The 23,275-nt window shown below is 44.7% G+C and overlaps 1 protein-coding gene across 5 annotated transcripts in view; it reads left to right on the top strand.

Annotated features, from left to right (window-relative positions):
- Positions 1-23,275, top strand: part of HECW2 (HECT, C2 and WW domain containing E3 ubiquitin protein ligase 2) — a 194,730-nt gene that overhangs the window by 113,781 nt on the left and 57,674 nt on the right. For all 5 annotated transcript variants that reach the window (XM_081902138.1, XM_081902139.1, XM_081902140.1 and 2 more), the window contains 7 exons: positions 4,368-4,468; positions 7,763-9,139; positions 10,440-10,535; positions 11,805-11,955; positions 12,692-12,795; positions 15,231-15,355; positions 18,054-18,239. In XM_081902138.1, coding sequence (XP_081758264.1) covers positions 4,368-4,468; positions 7,763-9,139; positions 10,440-10,535; positions 11,805-11,955; positions 12,692-12,795; positions 15,231-15,355; positions 18,054-18,239 — 2,140 coding nt within the window. The remainder of the gene's footprint in view (positions 1-4,367; positions 4,469-7,762; positions 9,140-10,439; positions 10,536-11,804; positions 11,956-12,691; positions 12,796-15,230; positions 15,356-18,053; positions 18,240-23,275) is intronic.

Below are 23,275 nucleotides of genomic sequence, written 5' to 3'. Positions count from 1 at the left end.
TTTCGCTCTTTCTATCAGTAAAAGTTTTTCTCTTGTAAAAGCTATTTCACTCTTTCTATTTATCATTTGCTTATAACTACTTTGAATCCTTTTTGTGTGTCAAAATATGTTGAGTTGTGGGAGAACAGGTTCATACAGTGGTGTGCAAATTTATTCAGAACATTTATATATTTTTTCATACCATTCAAACACTTCAGACTATCTTCTTATTAATTAGAAAGATGCAACTAATTTCATTGAAGATTAGGACAGCACTAATATTTTAATGCATCCCATGCTGTCTCTAAACGTTAATGACCTTTTTGTCACATTTATGTTATAGTCTCCGGTGACTATTCTATTGAATGTGTAAGGTTCACTTGCTTCGTACAACTCATGAAGAGTTGCACAAGAATATATCTTAGCTAATGTCAAATTTTCAACCTACAGTGATGATGTGCTATAAATGTTGAATAACAGGTTGGGGATGAGTGTATGCTGCAGTTGCTTTCCCAGATTTCCCAGACATAGCCAGTATTTGGTCCTTGTAAACAGCGTCTGGGTGTAAAACTGCTGAAATGTCCAGGAAAATCTGGATGTAGCCCATGTCGGAAGTGAGATTTGGCACACAAGAAAAGCTCAACATGGAATTCTGCTAAATATTGATCCATATAGTTAGGGAAGTTTTTAATGATTGATGTTTTAATGTATTTTTAATCTCTGTTGGAAGCCGCCCAGAGTGGCTGGGGAAACCCAGCCAGATGGGCGGGGTACAAATAAATTATTATTATTATTATTATTATTATTATTATTATTATTGCTACTACTACTACAAATCAGATCAATACTTTCTGAACTAAGAAATGCAAACTGACACTTTAGTGTCCTGGTTTTCACTTTTTGAAATATGACAACCCTAAGATATATAATCATATAGGAAAAGAGCAATTAAGAGGAAACAAGGCATAGTGTTTAATAAGAGCCCATGAAATATAGAACATGAAATAAAATGCCCAAAGTATTTTGACAAATGACACTTAACAGCCTTCAGATGTGTGAAACACCTTAGTCCCAATGCAACTTGAAATTCCTAAGTCCACAGAGTGCTTCCACCTTGCCTAGTAACTGCAGCACTAACAGAGGAAGGATCTCACAGAGGTACATCTAGCACAGTGGTTTTTTGCCTCTTGTTGCCATCACTATGCTGGCTACACACTTCGTGCTTTAGTGTTTCAAAAACGCAATATTCATCAATGTACATTCCCCATATGGCTTGTGAGCATGGGGGTTTGCTGCTTCAGCATGCTCGATGGAGGCAGTTGCATCTGGGAATACATTCAGTACTCCCAGGGCGTCTTAAGCAGTTGATGGACTGTGTCCAGTAGATTCATTACTCCATCAATTTTATCCATGACTTGTGTAACTGTAGCTTTTATTGAGACCTATGAAGGAGAAGTTGCTGGTAGATGGGGCCAAATAAGCACACATTTCAGGTCAGTTGAAACTAAAGGTCTCTTGTTCTTAGCTTCAGCTGGATGTAGAATATTCCTACTGGGAATACTTTATTTTAAACACTCCTCCTGTAGAACTCAGAACATTCTGAAGCCCGTGGAACATTTTCAGTTGACTGTAAAAGGCACCCAATCTGGGTGATAGTATAGATTAAAAAACAACAACAACAACTGCCTGTCCTCAATTCTGTGAAGTTTCTAGTTCAGCACAGTGTTGTCATGCTTCTTGCATGACTATCAAGGATAAAATCAGCTTGTAAACAAATGGCCTCCTTTTTCGCAGATTTCCCCACCAAAATAACACGTTGCATAAATGGAGAAAGACAAATTCAGTTTGAAAACAGTTGTCAGCTTTTTCCAAGGTGGTGTTGATGCAGGTAAGAAAAAATACATTGCAGATTTGACAAGATTAGATCAGGTTATTTTGGCTGAGCTTGGCGCCCCCTCCACCCCCCCCATAGGAGAATCCCATTGGGCCAATTAGTTGCTTTTTAGTGTTCTAAAACATTCAAGGTTCTTTGAACATGGGTCATAGTCTCAAGAACAAAATGTTATTTTCTTAAGAAATGCTGGCTTTTTTTTTAAGTATTCAAATAATTTTGAGTACTATGTTGCTTTTTTGTTTGATATAGTAATCTGATTCCAATCTGAAATTCAAGAATTCTGATATGCTAGTCTGAGAGAGGTGTTTTAAATAAATTTGCACACTGCTGGGTACTAGAATATCATCATTACTATTCTAGGCAAGTTTTGAGATATTGCTTAATTGCTCACAGGTTCATTTCCCATCTTTTGTAGTAGTTCACTATTCTTATTGCAGTGTTCAGCTGAAGAGAGAATATAAATACATTTGTTTAAGCCACCAGGGGGCAGAATATTTCCACTTAATATTTTGTAATGCTGAATTATGCACTTTTTTTGAATTTGAAGAATATCTGACAGTTAAAGGAAATACAGTAGATTCATTTATAATTATTTTCATTATCTGTCAGTCATGGCTATACTGTGTGTGTGTGTGTGTTTGCTGTGACTACTTCAGTATGTTGTTAAGAACACAGGAAAGTAAAACTAGCATTTTGCCAAATTTTCAGGGGTGAACATTTATTTTTGCACAAAAAAATAGTTGTTTGTTTGAATATTTATGATCCACATTTTCATAAAATGCATAAAGGCAGCTTACAGCATCAAATGCAATAAGATACACCAATTAATATCTGTAAAATGTAATTTAAAACATCAACAAAATAGCAATAGATCATGGCTTTTGGGTGGCCTGAAATGATCACCCTTATTCTTACTGTTTACATGTTTGTCCACTATAGCTTCCTTCTTCTCCCGACTGTTTCTTCTTTGGCATTTTCCCTTTAAACAAAGTTTTATTTTCCCGTTGCCTATGAGATCTCAATCAGCAAGGGATTAAATAGCTGCTGCGGTGATAAAACAGTTCCACGTAGCCAGTTAGTGGCCCTCATACTACCAAAACTCTAAATTGAGGGAAAAGAGGGAGTGTGTCAGTCTATTGATGAGGTAACCAGGCTGATACTCCTTGTCCTGCCATAGTGTACTGCCAGGTTGTAAAACCTCCATTTTAGCACAAAAAGTCTCTGGTCCAGTGACAGGGATTTGCATGTAGAAATCCAGTAGCGGGGATTTGCATGTAGGATCTACATTGTAACTAAGGTGTTGGCATACAAATGCAGGTCTTCATGTGGATGTTGTCTGTCTGCACAGCATTGCTTACAATGGGTTGCACATCTAGATGCCACATCCTTTTTGACCTCTCCAGAGGTGCATCCCACTGAGAGCAACGTCCTGCAGAACTGCAACATCCACATCTGGATGCGCATCGAATTCACAGTGTGGATCCTGATTTGCAAGTGATGAGGAGAGATGTGAGACAGCTCCCAGGAGCTCACCTTGGATTAACTCAGAAATTACCCCGTCTCTCTCTCTCTCCTCCCTTAAATCAGAACGTATTGGGTAGTTTTCCTGACCCGGTTAACGGGACTGCCATTTCTGAAATCCATCCACTTTATCCCCCTCACTGCCGAAACTAACTTCTCCCTTACTTTCACTCATTTGCTATGGTGGACAAGGCACTGAAAGCACACAGAGAGAATAGAGATAAAGTTCTCCCAAGGGCTTGTGCAAAAGAAACAAGGAAGTATGCTTGAGGGTGGGTATTGTGAGAAAGGCTTTTGTAAACAGAAGATGGCAGCAGAAGCAAATGGGGGAGCGAATAATTCTTCTTTGGCTCAGATTTTGAACCAAACTGGAGAAGATTTAAGGGGTTGTAGTGCTAACAAATCTATTGATAAATATTTGGTAGCCTGCTTCCATATACAGTGGTACCTCGGGTTACATACGCTTCAGATTACATACGCTTCAGGTTACAGACTCCGCTAACCCAGAAATAGTACCTCAGGTTAAGAACTTTGCTTCAGGGTGAGAACAGAAATCATGCTCTGGCGGTGTGGTGGCAGCAGGAGGCCACATTAACTAAAGTGGTGCTTCAAGTTAAGAACAGTTTCAGGTTAAGTACGGACCTCCGGAACGAATTAAGTACTTAACCTGAGGTACCACTGTACAGTTCTCCTTAGCTGGATCAGGTTGTTTGCAATAGTTTCATTGCCCTCTTCTGGAGCAGAGTCAGACAAGGAAGACTGGCCCATCTCTCCTGAAAATAGTTCTGGACTTTTTCTCTACCACTGAAGAAACAAACAAAAAATGGTGGTGATACTTTCAATGGAAACATTTGTGGAACTGTCTCCCCTGGTTTTTGTTTTTTTGTTTTGTTTTGGTTCAGGTGTGGTTGAAAGCACTTTGAAAGTTACACAGAGCACAAGAGAGACCTCATATATTTCTTCTCCTTCGCAGAGACCAAATTCTCAGCTACAACCTTGGCAGAAGGCTTCCAGCTGACCATGTAAGCGGCTATTTACAGTTCAAGGTAGAGATTACATCTTCGATCCATGAAGGTGAGAGTTTGCAACAAAAACGTGCACATTTGCTGTTGGGTGGAAGGTGTTTCATGTTCGGCCGGTTACCTGTCTTGAGCCGTATTTTGATTTATAGTGCACTATAACTCAGTGTAACCAGAGCCGTATGTAAAAGATGTTGTCACTATCCACAAAACTAAATAGCCACAGGAAAACAAAAGAGAGGTGGGGAGGAGAAGGATAGAAATTCAAACTGATGCATCTTAAATAATCTCAATTCTCCCCACCCTCCCAGTCTGTATCTTGTTAATCACTCCACCCCTTGCCACTAAACAGCAAAATTTACACCCCTCCTAACCAGATCCTTCCAAATTATTGCCCACCAAGGCTGTACACAGACAAATTCAGGGCTACTACATCTTCCATTTTATAATCTCCTGTATCTGATTACAGCCAAGTTGATAAGATACCCTATTTATTTACATTTATATAACTTATGTGCCTAGCTTTATTACATTCCTTTATTTTACTGTTCATTTCTGAGAGAAATCCTTGTCTGACCATTTCCTCACTTCCTTAGCAATTGCAGTTGTACTCTAGTATGCCTAGATATCTCTACGTACCTAGCAAGCTTTGATTTTTGTTAAGAAAAGCTACCGGTGTCGCCTCTTAGCTCCCATTTTAAGTAATACTCCCAAATCTAACATTCTCTGGTTTGCCAGGGGTGTGGAGGAAATAGAGTGCAACATAGACTGCTAATTTTTTTAGAGCAGGGCCCTTTTATATAAAACTTATTCTGTAGAGTACTTCGATGGTGCTGTATAAATCTATAAATTAATGTTTTTCAAGTTTTCTTTCTCTTTATTTAGGGAATGTGGATTTAATGCTATATTCACGGGCTGTTCATTTTATGTTGCAATAAAATCGAAAGCTCGAGCTGATATGAAACCTTTGATCTGTTTTAGAGGCACCGCGGTACAGAATGTGCTTCTGGTTTTCCTGCCTTTTTTTTTTTTTTAAATCGGGCAGTGTTTATATTACCGCTTTGTAAAAAGCTCACACCCACATTGCTATATATCAATGTGTGGCTATGTGCTAAGCCTAAGTTCACATACAAGAGCATGCAATTCAGAAAAGCGGTTAAGTGTCTTTTCTTGAGCACCATACACGCTCCGGAACTGGTTTTGAAAGAACTGACAGCATTGCAGGAATTTTCATGATGGTTTATTTCAGAAGATTAGTTGTCCTCCCCCCACCCCACCCCCGCACAACATCACCAATTTTTAAAATGATCCTGCGGAAGAAAGCTGCAGTGAGTCTGTATATACTCTCTGTGTAGCTATCTGCCCCACCTGGTTCCCTAGTTGCCCCACTGTGACTTGGATCTGCCTTCCCATGAGTATGTCTCTAGTTCCCCATAAATCCCCCTGATTTATAATGTACAACCTGAGCCCCAAACTGAGATAGCCTTTAAGATATTCTCACACTACAGCTGCCCATCTACCTGTTCCCCAAAGGTGTTAACAGTGCCTTTCATGCATGCAGCTGAACTTCATCGGCTGTGCCAGGCAACCTGTCAATCAAAGCTGCCTGGGTTCAAAGACCTTAAATACAGAGCATAGCGCTTTTATTATTTGCCTTTCACCTTTGACCAACCAAAGGCGCTACGTGCTGTTTCTGCACGTAGTGTCAATTCTGCCTTTGTGAGCAATAGCCTCCCATAGGTTAACTAGATGTTTAATGTTTGTTTTTGTTTTTCTTTAAGCACCATTCAGTCTTTTCCTCTGGTCTCTTAATCTTATTTTTTATTTAAAAAATTGAGGTGGTTTTGGAAAGGAAATTGGTTACAAGCTCAAGGAATATTGTCTTTTTACCATCAAAACTACCGTATTTTTTGCTCTATAAGACTTGCTTTTTCCCTCCTAAAAACTAAGGGGAACTGTGTGTGCATCTTATGGAGTGAATGCAGGCTGCGCAGCTATCCCAGAAGCCAGAACAGCAAGAGGGTTCGCTGCTTTCACTGCGCAGCGATCCCTCTTGCTGTTCTGGCTTCTGAGATTCAGAATATTTTTTCCCTTGTTTTCCTCCTCTGAAGGTGCGTCTTATGGTCTGGTGCGTCTTATAGAGCGAAAAATACGGTAATTGGCAAGAAAACTGCTTTGCTCTTTCAGTGATGAGGAGGCACTACCTGGATGTTCTCTCAACCAGGGCAAATAACTGGCTCATAGCTGAGCTGTCCCTCACAGCCAGGAGGTAAAGAAGACTGTGGTGGCAACCTATTGAATGCTTCTTGCTCAGCTGGTCACCCTGACGTGGCAGTTGTGGTAAAGCTGGCTTCCATACCTGCTGTCACAATATTTTCATTTCTGCTGCCCACACTCTAAACTGGTGGAGCAGTGAACTTCAAGAGCTCGTACATGCCATTAGATTTATGGCCCCATATCCATTGTAAAAGGTGGGGAGAGGCTTAAAGAAATATAACATCTTCATCCAAACCTCCCATACATGCTGCTAACATAAACCTGAACTTCCCTCACTTTCCCCACCAAGAAAAATACCTGCCCCCAAAGTTTAGTGTTTTTACTCAGGTGTGTACTCCAGTGTGTCTCCTGGGGTTGTGAGTCTCCTCTGGGTTATATCCTGAAAGACCTACGTTGGCTCCCAGTATGTTTCCGAGCACAATTCAAAGTGTTGGTGCTGACCTTTAAAGCCCTAAATGGCCTCGGCCCAGTAAACCTGAAGCAGCGTCTCCACCCTCATCGTTCAGCCCGGACACTGAGGTCCAGGTCTGAGGGCCTTCTGGCGGTTCCCTCACTGCAGGAAGTGTGGTTAAAGGGAACCAGGCAGAGGGCCTTCTCGGTGGCACGCACTCCATTCAGATGTCAAAGAAATAAACAACTACAGCAGACACTCGGGTTGTGAGCGTGATCTTTGCGGGAGGCACATTTGCAACCTGCAGCGCTCGCAACCCGCAGCGCTCGCAACCTGCAGTGCTGTGTCTGCGTATGCGCAGGTAGCAATTTGGTGTTTCTACGCATGCACAAGCACCGAAACCCGGAAGTAACCTGTTCCAGTACTTCCAATTTCAGCATGTTGCGCAACCCGACAATGCGCAACCTGAAGTGTCTGTAACCCAAGGTATGACTGTATCTGACTTTTAGAAGACATCAGAAGGTAGCCCTGTTTAGGGAAGTTTTAAATGTTTGATCTATCGTATTTTTAATATTCTGTTGGGAGCTGCCCAGAGTGGCTGGGGAAACCCGCCATATGGGCGGGGTATAAATAATAAATTATCATTATATCACTAGTCATTCTTTGCGTTTTTCATTGTAGATTCTTCACCGGAAGCTGTGGGGACGCTGCTAGGAGTAAACTCTGTAAACGGAGATTTAGGGAGTCCTTCTGACGATGAAGATGTTCCTGCAGGGCATCATGACCCACCACCAGTTTGCTCAAACGGCCCGATCCTTGAGGAATCAACTGGAGATGCCATCACAAGGCATTCTCTCAGGACTAGTACAACTCTGGAAACGGACCAGGAAGATCTGACTTCTGCAGCTTCCAGGTCATCTCCTCCCAGAGGCCGCCAGGACTCCCTGAACGACTACTTGGATGCAATAGAGCAAAGCAGTCACTCTAGGACTGGGACATCCGTTTGCAACGAGCGAACTGTTGGACCATCCCCCAAATTGAGGAGCAGCTTCCCTACCGACACTAGGCTTAATGCTATGCTTCACATTGACTCCGATGAAGAGGAGCATGAATACCACCAAGGTTTGGGGTTCCAGTCATTGCTGGATGACGACGATGGCGGCGGGTTAGTCATGCTGAATGGTGCTGCCAGGAACGCTGAAGTGACTTGCTTAAACTGTTCGCCGAGCCAAACTGCACAAAGCCAGGGGGGCCTCGAGGAAAGCGAGAGAGCTCCAGAAGAGGAAATGCCATTGCAACCTTCTGATGGCCAGCAGGAGACCTCTGAAGGGCTTCCTGAAGCAGAGCAGGCAGGAGAAGAATCCGAAAATCCTCAAGAGCCTCAGGATGACCCACCAGTTGACCCACCTGGCAGTGAAATTTGTATCCCCCAAGAGGCAGAACAGCAGCCTGCCATGGAGATGGACACAGGAGCTCCCGAGTCTGCTCCTGCAGGCAGAAGAGAAATTAGGGAGGCTGAATCCGTCGACCAGGGATCAGAACCTTCTCAGTTTTCATCAGAAACTGAGCCGAGCGACGCAGCCCGTACGGAGAGTGTAAGCGAATCAAGCACTAGGCCGGAGGGAGAAAGTGATGTGGAAGGGGCCGACGGCTCGTGCAATGAAGGCACGGCTCCCCGACTCTCGTCCGCCGACACGCAGTGCTCTTCCTTTGAAAGTGCCCGGTTTCCTGAGACGCCGGCCTTTTCTCCCCAGGAGGAGGAAGAGGGAGCTTGCGCCATGGATGCTGCCAGCAGCCAGCCCGCCCCGGAGACCCAGGAAGTTGTGTGCACTCAGGCCTCTTTGCCCGCAGTGAACATACCGAGCGCTCCAGAGGAGGGGCAGCTGCCTGAAGCCAGGGGGCTACAGGATGGAGATGAGGCCGAGGAGATCTGGCAGAGGAGGCAGAGCCTGCAGGCTGCAGCTGCACGTGGTCAGCTTCAGGAGGAAGGGGCTGCAGGGGTGCAGGCTGCTTGCGAGGGAGATGCTGCCCAGCTGGATGGAGCTGGAGCCACGGGAGGTAATGATTGTGAGAGCAGACTGCTTGATTATGTGCCTTGCTGAGTCCATCTGTATGTTGTATTTGCCCTCCCACCTCACCTCATTTCATTCTGTGATGGACTCAGTTTACAGTGCAGAGTAGTCATTAGCTATCTCAAACGCATGAATTACGTTTTGGATAATAAAACGTTGCATCCAGCAGCATCAGCAGACCTTATTTATTTATATTTTTTTTGAGAATATGCATGCAGATAATTAAGCACTTGTGCAAAGGCTCTCACACCCCTTCAGGGTTTTCTCCCTTTCGTTGAGAAACCTAGACATGCTCAGAAGTGTGTGGGTGTGTAAGTTACGTGCTATTGTTTTGCTGTTCTAGCCTCCCATCTACTTATCTTACTTTTCCTATCTGTCAAATTACTGTTTTCTCAAACTTCGGTCACCAGCTGTTGTTGCACTACAACTCCCATCATTCCCGTCCCTTGGCCTTGGTGTCTGGGACTGATGGGAGTTGTAGTCCAACAACAGCAGGAAGTTTGGGATTCATAGACCAAGAGGTCCCTGTGTGAGAGCTCTCATGGAGTGATGAGCAAGGTCTTCAGGTTTTGGCCAATGGCTTTGAGTAGAAGGCAGTTCATGCAACTGACCTTCCTTTATTCATCTTTCCCTTCAGTAGCCTCTGCACTCCCACAAAACCTTTCCAGGGGGTGGGTGGAACTCGGGTTCTGCGTGAGGGTTTCTCACAGGCATCTGGGCTGCCATTGTGAGAACAGGATGCTAGGCTAGATGGGCCATTGGCCTGATCCAGTAGGCTCTTCTTACATTCCTAGTGCACAGTGTGGATGGTGTCCTACAGAGCATCAGGAGGGTGGGTGACTTTCCTGAAATTCTGTGCTGATGAGCAGTTTGCATGTAGTGTGTGTGTGTGTGTGTGTGTGTGTGTGTGTGTGTGTGTGAGAGAGAGAGAGAGAGAGAGAGAGAGAGAGAGAGAGAGAGAGTGCTATAAATCTGCACTGTCTATTCTGTGACAATTTGGAGAATGATGGCATGTCGTTCAGAAAAGGAGACCATTGGGTGATCATTTCAGTTTGGATTTCCTTTGGAACATCTAAAGCAGGGTTTCCCAAACTTGGGTCTCCAGCTGTGTTTTTTTGGACTGCAACTCCCACCATCCCTAGCTAGCAGGCCCAGTGGTCAGGGGTGCTGGTAATTGTAGTCCAGAAACAACTGGAGACCCAAATTTGGAAAACCCTAATATAAAGTGTGACACTGTTCATGTTTCTGTTGAAAATTGTTAGTGAAACAGCTTCTTTGTCTTTTAGGTTCCCAAAGTAATGGGCACCAGCCTCTTAGAACTCTTCCCTCGGTTCGCCAGGACGTTAGTCGCTATCAGAGAGTGGATGAGGCCCTGCCACCAAGTGAGAAGCTTCTCCTTATTAATTCCCAGGATTTCAGGGTATATGCCCCCACAAAAGGGAAAAGCCCTGCTGTAGATTTCCTAAAAAGCGTTGTCTCTGAGAGAACCAGAAGTTGTGTGTGAAACATGCCACATTTTGTTTCACCAGGCTCAAAAAAATGCAAGTGGATGTGCTTGAAGCCATTTGCTTCCATGTCCCTGGAGATGCTGCTTCTGTTGTGATGTCCTCCCCAGTGGAAATCGAATTGTTTCATAGGGACATAGGAAGCTGCTTTTATAACAGGTTAGATTATTGTTCATCTAGCTCAGTACTGTCTACTTTGACTGGCTGCCACTCTCTGGGGTCTCAAGCAAAGGCCTTTTTTCGTCATTTGCTACTAGATCCTTCCAATGGGAGAGGCCAGAGATGGAATCTGAGACCTTCAGCACACACAACTTGTGTGTTCTAACACTGAGCTACCTCCTTTTCATTGGGTATGGAGCTCATTCCATAGAGTCTCTAAATTAGTAACTCCCAAACATTGCATCAAGACACATAAGTGAGTCACAAGAGGATCGCTAGTCTGCCATGAGGAATAAATCCATGAAATAACGGAAAGCTCCTGAGTACAGAGGAGTCTACATGCTAGGTCTCTGCATGATTCAGCTTTAAGCTGTGTTTTCAGATTTCTGCTGCACCTCTGCATTGGGTGTAATGAGGAAAAGGCTTTTGCCTTTTAGGTAAAGGTAAAGGGACCCCTAACCATTAGGTCCAGTCGTGGCAGACTCTGGGGTTGCGGCGCTCATCTCGCTTTATTGGGCGAGGGAGCCGGCATACAGCTTCCGGGTCATGTGGCCAGCATGACTAAGCCGCTTCTGGCGAACCAGAGCAGCACATGGAAACACCGTTTACCTTCCCACCGGAGCGGTACCTACTTATCTACATGCACTTTGACATGCTTTTGAACTGCTAGGTTGGCAGGAGCAGGGACTGAGCAACGGGACCTCACCCCGTTGCGGGGATTCGAACCACCAAGTCCTAGGCTCTGTGGTTTTACGCAAGTCCGCAGGTCCTAGGCTCTGTGGTTTTACGCACAGCTCTGTGGTTTTACGCAAGTCCGCAAGTCCTAGGCTCTGTGGTTTTACGCACAGCACCACCCACGTCCTGTGATTTTGCCTTTTACAGAATGCCAAAAAAAGAAAATAGGGATACTAGCTAGCAGAGGTTTTTGGAGGCACTGCTTTAAAATACCCAATCCCTTGTGTTTTACAATGCGTCTTCTTACCTTAGATTGGGAGGCACGCATTGACAGTCACGGGAGGATATTCTACGTGGACCACGTGAACAGGACGACAACGTGGCAACGTCCCACAGCTCCCCCGGCCCAACAGATCCTTCAGCGTTCCAACTCCATACAGCAAATGGAGCAACTGAATCGCAGGTGAGTATTATTCAAATTGGCTGTTATATATGCAGGTTTTTTTAAAAAATACCTTTCCTGCCATGTACCATTATTCTGAACGAAGAAGAAGAAGGAGACAATCAGACATCAGTGTTTCAAATCAAAAAAACTTTGCCTGGTTGGGAATAACTTACACCATATGTAAGGTTTGTTGTTAATCCAGAAATAATGACCTTCCAGTCTGTAAATAAGCATGCAAGATATGTTACGGTGAAGGGGAGGGGTGAGTTTTCTTAGCTCTTGAAAGGCAACTTCTGTTTCCGACCACCGGGGATGGGGGCGCCACTTGAAAAGGTGTGAAGATATGGATGGAGATTTCCAGAATTATTTTATAATATTGACGTTTTATGTACAGCGGCAACCCGGCACTGGGGATGGAAGGTGGGAAGTGCCCTTGATGAGCTGCTTTTGCCCTTGATGGCGATGATGTCATGTAGCTAAATCGCAGTTGGCTATGTGGATCTTTGATGTCAACTTGTTCACTACTTGATTCCTGATAGGCTAGGATCATGTCATGAAGAAGTTCTCAAGTTAAAAAGAAAAAGAAAAAAAGGAATTGTGCACCCCCAACCCCAGTCCTGATCCCTAAAAGCCTGAGGGAAAGCCATTTAACAAATTAACTTCTGGTTTCGGCTGTGTATCAGTGTGTTGAGTGTGCTGGAGTCTCTGATGTATTTATTGGGTACCATACATAATACCAGTCTTGGAACTTCAGGTACCAGAGCATTCGACGGACAATGACTAATGACAGACCGGAGGAGCACCCAAATCCTATGGATGGAGCTGGAGAGGATGCAGATTTCCAGCAGCCTAATGCAGGTAAGGCCCCATTTAGTGCCACGCTTCTCCTTTGTTGGTTTTTTTGTATTTCATTATGCTTCTATGCCACCTGTCCCAACGGTGTTCTCCAGGCCAAGGACCACCAACTGAACTAGTGGGCACTTTTGAGAAAGTGCCGTGGTTGCCAGTCACAAAATGGTTGCTGTGGAAGGGGCGTGGTATAATACACTATTGGAGCCCCAGCAACAGCCTTATGGTTAACGTGGGAAGTTGGCTATTTCCTGCTGGCCTGATTATGGATATTACACAACACACACACAGTTGTTGTCCAATCACAACAGGACGCATATCTCAGAACCAGGAAAAATATAGCCACGTCACAGAAATCTCTTAGAAGATACCGTATTTTTCCATGTATAAGACTAGGGTTTTTTCCTTTAAAAAATATGTTTAAAATTCTTATCCACGGATACAATCTCCTCCCATTTTCTTAATTTGGAGTCCCCAAAAACAAGGGGCGTCATACATGGTGTGTGTTATACACACAAAAAAGACGGTACTTGCACATTTTGCCCCATAACGTTCTTTCTAGGCGTGCAAGATACTTTCTTTTTAAAAAGAAAGAAAGAAACCTCATAGTTTGAGGCATCGGCCTATGGGCACCGCTGGAAGACTCCACAAGTAGCATGTTGTCCACCAGCACCGGGTTGGTGATCCCTGCTTCTAGACAGTGCATAGTACATCAAACTCAAAAACATCATAGCGAATTTACCGATAAAACAATGGTAGAAGACATGACGAACTGCAGTTAAAACAAAGCAAAAGCTTCCTAATTTCTCATACTTGGCTGCATAGGAAGAGGGGAATAGGGAATGTGTGAGTCGCAAGGCTTGCCTAGGTTCTTTTCTGCTCATGCACAGCCTAAACCATTCTTTACCGCGACACAGTAATACAAAAGCAGTTCAGTTTTGCAAACCTTGTGCTGCAAACAATACCAATTCTACATTAAAAAGGTACATTTGAAATAAATGCAACCATTTAAGTGATTCATTTTGTAGCAGGCATGTGAGGTCAAAAGGACAAAAAGTGTGGCTCACCCAAACTGCCGTAGCAAAAGTTTGTGACGTTAATCCTGGATTTCCATCTCCGTGGGTTCATTTACTTACTTCTTTTTTTTTTTTGGCATAATAACTGTCAGCAGCAAAACCTGCTTTTCCACATCATGCAACCACACCTTGCTGTAGTGGCTATCCAGATTTATTTAAAAGTATAATATATATAGTAGTGTAAACTGCAGCTGGTTAAGCTGATTTCATCTTTGCAATGGCCTGTAGTGAATTCATTGGGTTGATAAGAACTTGGTGAATTTTTATCACTTCTATTCTCCCTTAACTCCTGCCCCTCCCTCTCCTCTCCTCTCCTCTCCTCTCCTCTCCTCTCCTCTCCTCTTTCTTTCCAGCTGGAATATCCTCATTTTACCACTCACCCCCATTTTTAAGCTTAATACGATTCCACCCAGTTGCTTATGGTTGGGTTCTGCAATAATAATAATAACCCTATTATTATCATATATAATACACTCTCACGTATTAAAAACCAGACCTGGTTGTTTTTTTAAAATAGTGTTATGCATTTTTAATAGTAAGTAAAAAGCAGACTTGTAAAGTACAGGGAAAACATTAGTGTTTCAAAATCTGATTGTTTCCCCGCCCTCAAGGTCTGATTGTTATAGACTGGCTGGTGTTCATTATTCACCTGAAATAAGGATCCAACAAACATTCTTTCGGTTGCCTATTTAATTTCAAAACTGTTACAGTTAAGTATGAATGAGAAAAGAGTATTCTATAACAAAGATAAAGGAAGAACAATAGCTAATTCTTGGGATGCCCCTTTGGAGGACCTTAAGGTCCTTAAACAACAACACTTTGGAGGCCCTGAGCCTCAAGGAGGTTAGATTGGTCTCAACTAGGGCCAGGGCCTTTTCAGCTCTGGCCCCGGCCTGGTGGAACGCTCTGTCACAAGAGACCAGGGCCCTGTGGGATTTTACATCCTTCCGCAGGGCCTGCAAGACGGAGCTGTTCCGCCAGGCTTTCGGCTTAGACTCACTCTGACCCCTTATATGGGATTTGGTATAAATTCCCCCCCCCCCTTTTTTTTGCTGGACCATGTAGGACCAGCATGGATACCTGGCTCAGGTGAATATCTGATGTTTCCTCCCTTTATGGTCTTGATTTATGGGCTACTACTAAAATGAGGCTGCATTTTAAGCTGTATTTTAAGCCGTATTTTAATTAACTGTTTTTGTTTGTTTTTTCCCTATTACGTTTTATTGTAATTTATATGTGCTGTTAGCTACCCTGAGCCCGGCCCTGGCTGGGGAGGGTGGGGTATAAATAAATTTATTTATTTGTTTGTTGTTGTTGTTTATGACGCTGAAGCCTTTGCACTAATTCATGGCTATGTCCATTTGTCAGATTTCCGAAGGGAGAATGTGCTGCCTCATTCTACCTCCAGATCCAGGCTTACTCTGCTGCTACAATCTCCCCCTGTGAAATTCCTTATCAGCCCAGAATTCTTCACAGTGCTGCATTCTAACCCTGTGAGTAGTCAGCGCAATTATACCTGTACACAAACACTTGCAGGGATGTGGAGGGTTTCCATTTCCAGTATTATGAGAGCGATGGCAGGTGAGAGCTGCCACGAAATGTTGCAGCGCGGCGTGCTCCCTATTCAGGATTCTAGGTCCCACCCACAACAGTGAGTCTGTGTTCCATGCCCACTGAACACAATCCGTCTTCACTGGGTTCTTTTTGAGGTGTGGGGGTCTCTCTCTTAAGGTTCTCCTGAGTCTGGCAATAGCTCCATCTTATGTGTGGGTACATTTAGGCTACATAAGCACTCTCCCCCTCAATATTGGGTTGGGCAGAATTGGGGTCTACTGGTAGGCATCTGGTGGTTTGCAGTAGACTAGTAACTCCCCATTATCTAGCAATAGCAGCGAGAATAACAAAAACACCCCCTCCGCCCCCATTATACTGCTGAAATTGGGAAGGCTTGGGATAACCAGGAATGTGTTTTTATGTTGGAGAACTGTGAGCTCAGCTCATTTCCTGCATTCAAAACAAATCCCTGGGTTTAGCAGCTGTTCAGAGACACCATGTCCTTTATCCTGCAAGTGAATGCCTTTCACCACTGGCTCCAATTGGTGAAGTTCAGGGTTATAGTAAAAAAACACAGAGAAGGTATCATAAGGCTGGAGCCTGCCTTCCCCTGGTATGTAAGATAATTATTTTAATTGCTTTTGTTCTTGGTTTCTTTATTAAGCATTTTGTGTTTATTATCTTGTATTTTTATGTTGTGAACCGCCCTGAGATATGCATACTTAATAAATAATAATAACACACATAAGTCATTTTCACTAAGGTAACAATTATGAAAAGCATTTGTTGAATCAAGTTGTGATCATATGGCATATTTCTTATGTATTGTAAAATGTTGTGAGGAGGGGAAAGAATAGAAGAACAGGATAAACTGCTGAGAGAGGAGACCTGTGCACAGCAACACACACCTATCACACTGGTTTTTGTGGGATTCCAGAAGAGGGAAGTTTGCAACACCATGAAAACAGTTTCTCCTGGAGTAGAAGCAAAATGACCCCTATCCATTACTGCAGTGTAATGCTAACGCTCCTTGGTGTTCCAGATCCTCATGTCCAACTGGAATGGATAAGTCAGTAGCTGCCTATGGAAATCATGTGGTAACTTACTCCCTTGGTTTTTGTATAAACAGATCCCAAGGAGTTTGCTGTTTGGGCTAAGGTTCTATGATAGCACCCTGCATTTCACACTGGTATACAGTGGTACCTCTAGTTGCGGACACAATCCGTTCCGGGGTGCCGTTCTCACCCCGAAAAGTCTGCAACTAGCAGGGTGCTTCTGCGTAAGCTCAGATCACGATAGAGTGCTTCTGCACGTGTGCGAAGCATGCAGAACACTTCTGTGCATACGCAAAGCACGCAGAACGCTTCTGCGTGTGCGCGTGTGGCGAAACCCGGGACAACACAAGGTATGACTGTAATAGTTTTGGAGATTGTAGAGCTGACCATATTGAAATTAAGACCACATTCAGAGAAGCCTTCATGATTGTAAAACCCTAAGCCATTGGGAATTGGGCAAAGAGCTTCATCTCATGTATAGGAGTGTTCCAAGGCAGTTGGGGGAAAGGGTTTAATCAGGGTAGGGTGGCAGAGAAAGAGTCAATGTAGAGAAAAAGACATTTCAACTGTTTCACGTTCTCAGTCTTTCCTATTGTAAAGTGCAGAGTTATGACCTCTTCCTAACAAAAAGGCAGTTACTGAAAGACAAGAGGCAGGCGTTAATGTGTTCTGGGAATCCCCAAGGGATACAGCAATAGAATTTTTTAACCTTAAGGAGACACCCCTCCCTTCTCAAAACAGCTCAGTGAGGGCTGAGCATGGTGAATGGACATAGGATGCTCAGTCCCTTTCGGGGAAAGGATTTGAAAACTGGTCAAAAGAGTGGAGTGAGCTTCCTGAAAGAAGTATTCGGTGGAACACGAAACATTAACACAGAACAGGAGTGCACTACACACTGCAACATTTTGTTGCGGGTCCCACTTTTTAATTTGTTAAGTGGGATATAAATAATAACCTAAGCACCAGCTTCTGTGTTTGAGTGGGGTGTTTCATTATTTATCCATATGATGTTGTTGTATGTTGAAATAAAATAACAACAATTTTCAGTACAGTGATACCTCGGGTTACAGACGCTTCAGGTTACAGACTCCGCTAACCCAGAAATAGTACCTCGGGATAAGAACTTTGCTTCAGGATGAGAACAGAAATCACACGGCGGCAGTGCGGCAGCAGCAGGAGGTTCCATTAGCTAAAGTGGTACCTCAGGTTAAGAACAGTTTCTGGTTAAGAATGGACCTCCAGAACGAATTAAGTTCTTAACCCGAGGTACTACTGTAATTGTTAATGGGTTCAGAGACAAAAACTATATTTTTTGTCTCCCATGTGTCTGACTGAGGTTGTACCTGAACCCCTCCTGATGGTGCTTGACATGACAGTTTTAAAAAGCCTCTGGGTGAATTTTAAAATGACCCAGCGGTAGATCTAGCAAGCCCAGGAGGAATTGCTGCTTATACAAGATGAATGACAAAACTCTTAAGGCCCCCTTTATCCAGCCTTCTGAGGCTTGCGTAGACATTCAATGCCTAACGTTTAGCTTCCGAAAATAATTGTCTTTGTTTCTTCTTCCCCTCCCACTGTCCAGAGTGCCTACCGCATGTTTACAAACAATACGTGTCTGAAGCACATGATCACCAAAGTCCGGCGGGATACCCACCATTTCGAGCGCTACCAGCATAATCGAGATTTGGTGGGCTTCTTGAATATGTTTGCCAACAAGCAGCTCGAATTGCCGAGGGGCTGGGAAATGAAGCACGATCATCAGGGCAAGGTAACAAATATAAAGAAACCAGTGTTAGACTTCTGTTTTCTTCATCCGAATACTGATGAAATTGAGGAAGCTGCTCTGGCCGAGCCAGATACTCACACTTTCCACCCTCCACCCAAATAGGAGAATGATGGTGCGAGTTTGCTGTTTTCTCAGAGATCTTCTCCCTAACAAGCTAGTTTTCCATGGCAGCATTTGGGTGTCATGCTAAACCCAGAGGTAGCCAACAATGGGGCACACCAGATGTTGTGGAAGACAACTATCCATCTTAATTGGCTGTGCCTGATGGGACCTGGATCCAAACTATTTGAATGACATCATGTTTACTATCCCTGCACTAAAACTATACTTTTAAATCAGATGGAGAAACAGGGGTTTATGGGAGTTGGAGTCTCAACAACATCTAGAGGGCCACAGGTTCCCCAGCCCTAGTTTAAACCATGAAGTGATCCTAGGTAAGCTTTGAGCCTTGCCCCTTCTCATCTCAGCCACACCAAGTTGGCTTGTTTCAAACAAACTATAGCTAACATTGACAGTTTGTTGGTTTGCATAGAACGTGTTAACTGTAAGGAAACACAGAAGCAAAGATTTTTATCCTTATCCTTCTGGTCATGCAGAAGGAGAGGGGAGAGAGAGCACGAGCCAAGGCTCACCAGGATCATTTATGTCACACTATACTATGGTTGAGCAAGATATACAAGTACAGTCGTGCCCCGCAAGACGAACGCCTCGCAAGGCGAAAAACCCGCTAGACGAAAGGGTTTTCCGTTTTGGAGGCGCTTCGCAAAACGAATTTCCCTATGGGCTTGCTTCGTAAGAAGAAAGCCCATACGGAAATCTCCGGGAACCTCTTTTAAATGCTAGCGGTGGGGAGCAAAGCCTTCCCCCCCCCTCCGGCCTTCAGAAGAGGTCCAGGAAGGCCGGCGGGGGCCGAAAGGCTTTGCTCCCCACCGCCAGCATTTTAAAAGCGGTCCGGGATAGCAGGGAAGCGCTTCCCGCTATCCCGGACGGCTTTTGAAGGCAGGCAGGGGGGAGCAAAGACTTTTGCCCCCCGCCCGCCTTCAGAAGAGGTCCTGGACCTCTTCTGAAGGCTGGCGGGGGGGCAAAAGTCTTTGTCCCCCCTGCCTGCCTTCCCGGGGGCTTTTAAATCGCCCCGGGACTGTCCTGGGGCGATTTAAAAGCCCCGGATGGCTTTTGAAGGCAGGCGGGGGGGGGAGCAAAGACTTTTGCCCCCCGCCAGCCTTCAGAAGAGGTCGGGGGACAGACTGTCCCCGGACCTGGTCTGAAGGCGGTTTCCATAGGAACACATTAATTGATTTTTAATGCATTCCTATGGGAAACCGTGCTTCGCAAGACGAAAAACTCGCAGGACGAAAAGACTTAATTAATTTCGTCTTGCGAGGCACCACTGTACAGCTTATGTTGGACTTAAAATAAGTGTAAATGTAATTTCTATTCCAATACCCCAGCTAAGGGACACCAATTGGTGTCAGCTTTCAAAGGAGATTAGACAAATTCAGTCTAAGTCTAGTAGGGATGGCTACCTGCTACCTCTGGGGTAGGGATGAATGGATCTTCCAGTTTCGGTTCTCTTGATGCCTCATTTTTTCCAATCTTAAATTCAGTCCTCCAGGTTTCTGTAGCAAATTAAAAAAAATCCTCATGGAAATTGTTCAGTATTTTAGTGTGAATTTCTCCTATTGAACACATTTTTTGTATGCGGTTTTGACAAATGTACACATTTTAAAAGCATTTTCCTTCTAGTATAATGCATGTTTCTATGTTATTTTCACCAACACGTGCGTTTTTATATACACTTTACCCCAGTAGATTCATTTTTGTACACATTACTTGGTTAGATAGCTGCTTTGCAAAATTCAGAGTAGTGTGAATTTTGAAGGATACCTGTGCTTCAGTTATGTTTTGGAAAGTGCAGATTAGATCGATTTACCTTCAAATGTGAACTGAATCAAATTTTACCCATCCTTACTTTAGGGGTGAGAGAGAGAGAGCATCCTTTAAATACTATCGGTTGCTGGGGAGCTACTGCAGGAGAAAGTTACTTGCCCCTTATGTCTTCCTTGTCAGCTTCTCCTAGGCACCTTGTTCATTGATGTGAGAATCAGGATTCTGGAATTGGTAGACCTTTGGTCTGGTCTATCACAGCTGCTCTTCTTGATTTTTGTTGGTGATAACCTGTACAGTGGTACCTCGGGTTACATACGCTTCAGGTTACATACGCTTCAGGTTACAGACTCTGCTAACCCAGAAATAGTACCTTGGGTTAAGAACTTTGCTTCAGGATGAGAACAGAAATCGTGCGGCGGCGGCAGCAGGAGGCCCCATTAGCTAAAGTGGTGCTTCAGGTTAAGAACAGTTTCAGGTTAAGAACGGACCTCCGGAACGTATTAAGTACCTAACCAGAGGTACCACTGTAAACCTATGACTAACATGTGGGCTGCTGGTTTGCAGAGGACTTTGCAGCCTCTGTCTTTTTCATCTATGGCTGGTTTCCCCATGTGCACGTGAGCACAACAACGTATCCAGAAGAAACTAGAAGTTGTGCAGTGATCGCATATTTTGTGTCTATCTTCACCCTGCATCAGAAAAGGAAGCGGAACAGGCTCCTGTGCTGCGGTGTTATGAAAGACGCTGAGATCTATCAGGGGTGAGACGCTGAGATCTATCAGCTAAACTAGGAAGAGACCAGAGGCACCCAGAAGTCAAGTTTCTTGGCCACTGACAGATGATAATTTTTATAGCACAAGCATGACTAGTGCGAAAGGTTTAAAATGCTGTGTTGGTTTTGTTAGCTCAGGAAACAGAAATTGCTCCGCGTTTGGTTGCGATAGAGATTTGATATGGCCTAGGGCATTCCAGAACAACTTTGTTCATTTGGCTTTAAGTTCCGTTTTTTCTGAAACAGTGGCTGGGTGACCTTGGGGAAGGCACGGCCGCCCCTTTTTATTTGAAAATGAATTCACGATTAATGTATGGTGCTGCAAGGGACGGAGAGTGCCGCTTAGTCTTCAAAGTACCCGATAAGATAAAGCAGGAGGCAACTAAAAACAAAAGGTGGCTGGGCATTGCTGTAGAGGGAGGTGCTGAACTTTTGCAATTCTCGATAAGCACTAGCGTGTGCTGGAGGAGTTGCTTTTTCTGCTTTTTACAGCGAAGGTTTTTCTTATTATTATTGTGCATTCTTTCTGTCTGGGGTAACTCAGCTCTTTGGAATGCGTTTGGAGCCGAGGGAGGGACGGAAACTTCATTTGCCCTCTTCCTTCTGCTTTTCACCGCACAAGTTAAAATGGATAAAATTCCCTTTGTGGGCAGGAAGGGAGGAGCAGTAGCACGGGTATTCCCCTGAAACAAGGAGGCGTCTGCTTTCCTGTACCATTTTTTTAAAAAAACCTTCATTACTTAGGGATGGGATACAGTGCCTCTGGAAGACTGTATAAAGGGTGAAAAAAAAGAAAGAAGGAAGGACAGTTTGGAATATAAGCTCCCAAGTGCATTGCTGTAGCTGCTGGGGAAATGCTTCGCATGCATTGAGGTCACAGGCCTAAGCCCCCTAACTTTGTTTTGGGACCTTAAACGAAAAGTTCTGTCCTTTAGCCATTTGCTTGGAGTTCCCTTAGGAATCAAGTTTTGAAAAAACAGTCACTTAGTCCACATTGGAAGCCAGGAGTTGAATGTCTTACAAATACTGGGCCTGTTCATTGTAGGAGCTCATTTACATATGTACATATGCACACTGACTCTTGTTTTAGCATAGCGGGGTGATGCCCGGGGGGCCTGGGAGCATGATTTTGAGGGGGCACACACCAGGCACCCTCACACAGGGATCTATGCCCTGCCCTGCCTGTGTGTGGGGGGGGTTGTCTCTGGGCCCCAGAGCCTGGCCTGGCTGTGCCACTGTGCCGCAGGCCCGCTTGCTGAATGGCCACCCGGCCAATATTGCGGGGAATGCACCCGCCAAGGGCCACGTCGGCTGGCCAAGCTCCTCCCTGCACTGGCGGGGGGGCAGATAGCGCAGCGGGGGCCCGTGAACCCTCTGTGCCCCATGTCCACGTGGCGGTGGCTGCGGCGAGGGTTGGACTGTTGTGGCAGGTTTTGTTTACCCTCCGCGCCCAGCCCCTGGTGCATGGTGTGTACACTTGCCAGCGAAGGATGCAACGCCACTGAGTTCATACAAATATCCCCTCATACACCCACAATTCCAATCAGCCCAACTGGTGGTGTGCAGCAGCTCACTTTGAGCACATGGTTTCATGTAGTTCATTTCAGGATTGGAGATGAGATGTGCTCATGGTTTCTCAGAAGTGGTTGTGTCAACCGAGTCCTTTCCTTGCACAACCTTCCTGTCCTTGTATACACGCATAGGTGACTGAGCTGTTTTGCTGATGGTGAAAGTACCCCGAGTTGTTTCGAGTTTTCGTTATGACATAATTACAGTAGAACAGGGATGGCCAATTGCTGGCTCATGGACAAAGTCTGTCCTTCCCTCCTAGGGCCATTTAGAGATTTATTTTTTAACAGTACAACTTGGCAGAAAATATTGCTGTTGGTGCTATTTTATTATATGAACACAGGTTGTGTGTTGTTTCTTGCTGCCTTGAAACTGAAGCTGTCCCAGAAACTCCAGCGGGTACAGAATGCTGCAGCGAGGCTCCTCACGGGGTCTCTGCCATGGGAGCATATTCACCCAGTGCTTTTCAAGCTGCACTGGCTCCCGGTGGAGTACAGGGTCAGATTTAAGGTGCTGATTTTGACCTTTAAAGCCCTTCGCGGCCTAGGACCCTCGTACCTACGGGACCGCCTCTCCTGGTATGCCCCACGGAGAGCCTCAAGGTCCATAAATAACAACACCCTAGTGGTCCCAGGCCCTAAAGAAGTTAGATTGGCTTCAACCAGAGCCAGGGCCTTTTCAACTCTGGCTCCGGCCTGGTGGAACGCTCTGCCTCATGAGACCAGGGCCCTGCAGGGTCTGATTTCTTTCCGCAGGGCCTGTAAGACAGAGTTGTTCCGCCTGGCCTTTG

Source organism: Podarcis melisellensis (assembly GCF_964234715.1).
Source record: "Podarcis melisellensis genome assembly, chromosome: 1".
Lineage (NCBI taxonomy): Eukaryota > Metazoa > Chordata > Lepidosauria > Squamata > Lacertidae > Podarcis > Podarcis melisellensis.
Note: the sequence above shows the minus strand (reverse complement) of the source record. Positions and strands in the feature narration are given on the sequence as shown.